Genomic DNA, 3707 nt, shown 5'->3' on the forward strand with positions numbered 1-3707 from the left:
ATTTCAGCACATCTACCTTTGGCTGCAGATCCATGGTGTCGCCCTGACTCTTTCCCTTTCCCAGTGTTCAGTTCTGTTTTCTCCACACACCTAAGTTCTACCATATCAACAGGCCAAAGTATTTCTTTATTCATTAACAAAGAAAAGCAACAAACAGACAGAAGGACTTCCCACACCAATTTATTTTAATGGCATGGTTAGTAATCATGGGTTGTCAACTGAAAATGCCAAAGTGTTAACTATAGGTTATTCCATGTGTCAGAGAGGGAAGCCCCAGAGGATAAACAAGTTCTGCAGAGTCCTGATATGCTTGGTTGTTCCTAAAAACTGATGACACGATCTTATGGCTAAGCACAACACAGACCTTGGTTTTGATGTGTAAAGATGTCAACTGGGCAGGAAGGTTCCTTGCTGTCAGAAATGTAAGCATATTTTGAGCTTGAATGCAGAGCCTATTTACACATTGTACAGTTTTTAAGAATGTCATTATTTTTATAGAATGTTTCACTTAATTTGTTTTCTTTTTATTAATGATATCTGTATCATTAATGGTACTGTATTGACAGTAGAAATCTAGCAGCATTTTTTCTATTGTTTATACAGTTAGCTTTTTTGATACCTCTTGTAGCTTTGTGCCATAGCTTTTGAAATCAGTCTACTGGAAGGAATAATGTCGTCAATATATTGGAACACTTAAAGGTATCACAGGATATATCAATACCTCTATAGAAAATACTTCTCAAGTTTTAGCATCTTCTATTCTAATAGTGTGATTGCTTTGGCTCATATAGCCCAGGCCACAGTTTTAAATTAATTTAACTGTACAGTAGTATGTTTAGTTTGGGGATATATTTTAAAGCATATGTCATAGTTTTAAATGACTCATATATGACATATGCATATGCATTGTGACCTTTACCCACCAGTATAGTTTTGAAGGCAAAATGATTACTTAAATGTTCTCACAGGGATAGATCTTTCTTTCTGACAGGAATGCTCAATTAATCATCCCAAGAGACCCTGACTTTTAGCCTAATTTTATTAGTTTAAGGATATGAGATCATATGCCACAGAGTGGGGTCAAAGTAGAAATACTGGACAGATGCAGGTTGTTGTGATGCAGAATTATTGGTTATTTCCATGAAACCCCCTCTAACTAACTGTATAAAAAGCTATGTCAGTTAAGTTTCTTTACAACCAATATCTTATTTTGAGCATCTGCAGAAGAGCAAAGGCAGGCAACACCATGGTAAACTTTCTACTGCTGGCTTTGACATTTGGTCTGACTCATGCTTGTGCTGAGGTAAATTCATTTGGTCTGTGAATAAGTTTAATGTTCTTCAATAGCTTACTTCTGTGGATGCCTTGTATCATTCAGTTTGCCCATGCAAGTCCATATTCATAACATAATCTTTCTGACTTTTACTCATTTACCCCTTTCTAGCAAGATTTCTCAAAGATGAAACAAATAAACTAAGAAAACAATGAGTTGAATTTGCAGAGCATAGGAGACCAAAATATGAGTAGTTCCAAAAAAATCTCAGGTTTAAAATGCTATGTAAATGAGTTATCATATTACCCTTTTTAAATCTTCACACTAGACACCCTCCTCGCCCTCCCTACCGACAACATGCTCCAGTTCCTGCTTGGATTTACTTTGGGCAACGTGGTTGGAATGTATCTGGCTCAGAATTATGACATGCCAAACCTGGCCAAAAAACTTGAAGAAATTAAAAAGGACCTGGAAGCCAAGAAGAAACCCCCTAGTTCCTGATGCCTGCCCAGCACTGCGCTCTGGACCCAAGTTCCCTCCCGAGGGGCTTGCCTCCTTCATAGCCGCATCCCAAAGCTGTGTTCCTCCTCAGCCTCAGACCTTGCCTGTTGCCTTAGAACCAACATGGGGCCAGAAGTCAAGGTTACCAGCAGCTTCCCTTCCTCCTGTAACTTCCGTCCAGCTGCTTCTGAGTCCTAAGACTGGAATATGGTGCTAGGTTAGCAATCACAATCTTTATTAGTGCTCGCCCACCTGTCCTTTGGGAGCTACCACCTGTTGTCAAGAGAAGGATGAATGGATTCGGATAGCTGATTTCACCATCTAGCAGTTACAATAGGAGCGTGTTACATGTTTGTTACTAAATTTTGTTGTCAAAGTAATTAAAATCAATACATTCAAGCCAAAAAAAATCTTCACCCTAGTAGCATAATTTTGAACTAATAAACTATTATTGATTTATATTTTTAGTAATTTTACCTATTCAATACATTCAAGCCAAAAAAAATCTTCACCCTAGTAGCATAATTTTGAACTAATAAACTATTATTGATTTATATTTTTAGTAATTTTACCTATTATCAAAAATTGGGATCAGAGATGTATCAACTAACATTCTAATGGTATTTGTGGTTTGTTCAGCTTGAAGGAAAGTGGGTTACCACTACCATCACTGCTGACAATGTGGACAAGATAGAAGAAGGGGGATCTATGACATTCTACATGCATGAACTTATTTGTAGTGAGGAATGTAATCAAATGGAAATCACATTTTATGTCAAGCAAGCTAATTGTCAACGGTGTAACCTGAGTAGACTGTTTATGTTCTGTAGATTTTTATATTGTTAAATTTACAGGAGAATGTTCTGTTTCTGATCATGAACCTGAAAATCTCATGTTCAGAAATGTGATTATGTTATTTCATAATGGGTTATCTTAGGGTACCACAACAAAGTTAGACTCTATCTCCAATTCTATGAGTGTTTCCTGAGAATCCTTGTGGCTAGAAACCTGTGGTTGAATTTTATGCTCTAATATTAGAATCAAGAGACTCTAAGGATCTCACTTCTAGTAAGTCAAAAGGTAGGTGTGAGCATTTACATCAAAGTCATGCATGTTATATTACTTAGCCATAGTGCCATAAAATATTCGTCCACAATTAGGTCAGAAAAATCTAATTTGCAAATCCAGGTCTGGTGTTTTAAATCTTCTCTCTCTCTCTTTCTCTCCCTCTCCCTTTCTCTCCATATATATATGGTTAATGAATAAAGAAGCCACCTTGACATTGATAGGGCAGAGTAGATCTAGGTGGGGATAAACTAAGCTGCCTGCTGGGAAAAAGAAGTCAGAGTCAAAAAGATGCCATGTAGCTTCCATTGGGGAAAGACATAAGTTACAAGCTGGAACCTTACCAGTAGGCCACAAGCCTTGTGGTAAAATATAAGTTACTGAATGGGTTAATTCTATATGTAAAAGCTAGCTACTAATATGCTTAAGTGATTGGCCAAGCAATGATTCAAATAATATAGTTTCTGTGTGATTATTTTGAGTCTGAGCTACTGGGAGCATGTCTCTGATGCTCTAGTTTCAAAAATTTTCTTTCTGACATTCAGATGACAATATTCAATGAAAACATGCATAGGACTGTAAGAACTTATAATAGTTAGAACCATTAATTTGTTCTAGTCAAAGTCATAAGTTTTAGGTTAGACATAAAAGCATTTAATACAAATTCATAAAATCCTGCGTACATATTATTGTTTGTCTAGAAAAGGAGAATTAACATATTGAAAATCATACTCAGTGAATAGTGAAATTTGGACAAGGAAGAAAATAGAATCTTCATTGCACTTGGAAAAAATGCCACAAATAAAGTAATTCATATGTATGGGTAATAAACAGAATGATATTTTGTATTTCTAAACAAGGATTATGA

The 3707-nt window shown here is 36.1% G+C and overlaps 1 protein-coding gene across 1 annotated transcript; it reads left to right on the plus strand.

The window, feature by feature from the left end:
- The first annotated feature begins 1607 nt into the window (after positions 1 to 1607).
- LOC130868115 (short transmembrane mitochondrial protein 1) lies at positions 1608 to 2168 on the plus strand. Its single transcript, XM_057760361.1, has one exon. The coding sequence runs from the start codon at positions 1631 to 1633 to the stop codon at positions 1772 to 1774; it is 144 nt and encodes a 47-aa protein (XP_057616344.1). The 5' UTR covers positions 1608 to 1630; the 3' UTR covers positions 1775 to 2168.
- The last annotated feature ends 1539 nt before the right edge of the window (positions 2169 to 3707 follow it).

This window comes from Chionomys nivalis, chromosome X, assembly GCF_950005125.1.
Source record: "Chionomys nivalis chromosome X, mChiNiv1.1, whole genome shotgun sequence".
Lineage (NCBI taxonomy): Eukaryota > Metazoa > Chordata > Mammalia > Rodentia > Cricetidae > Chionomys > Chionomys nivalis.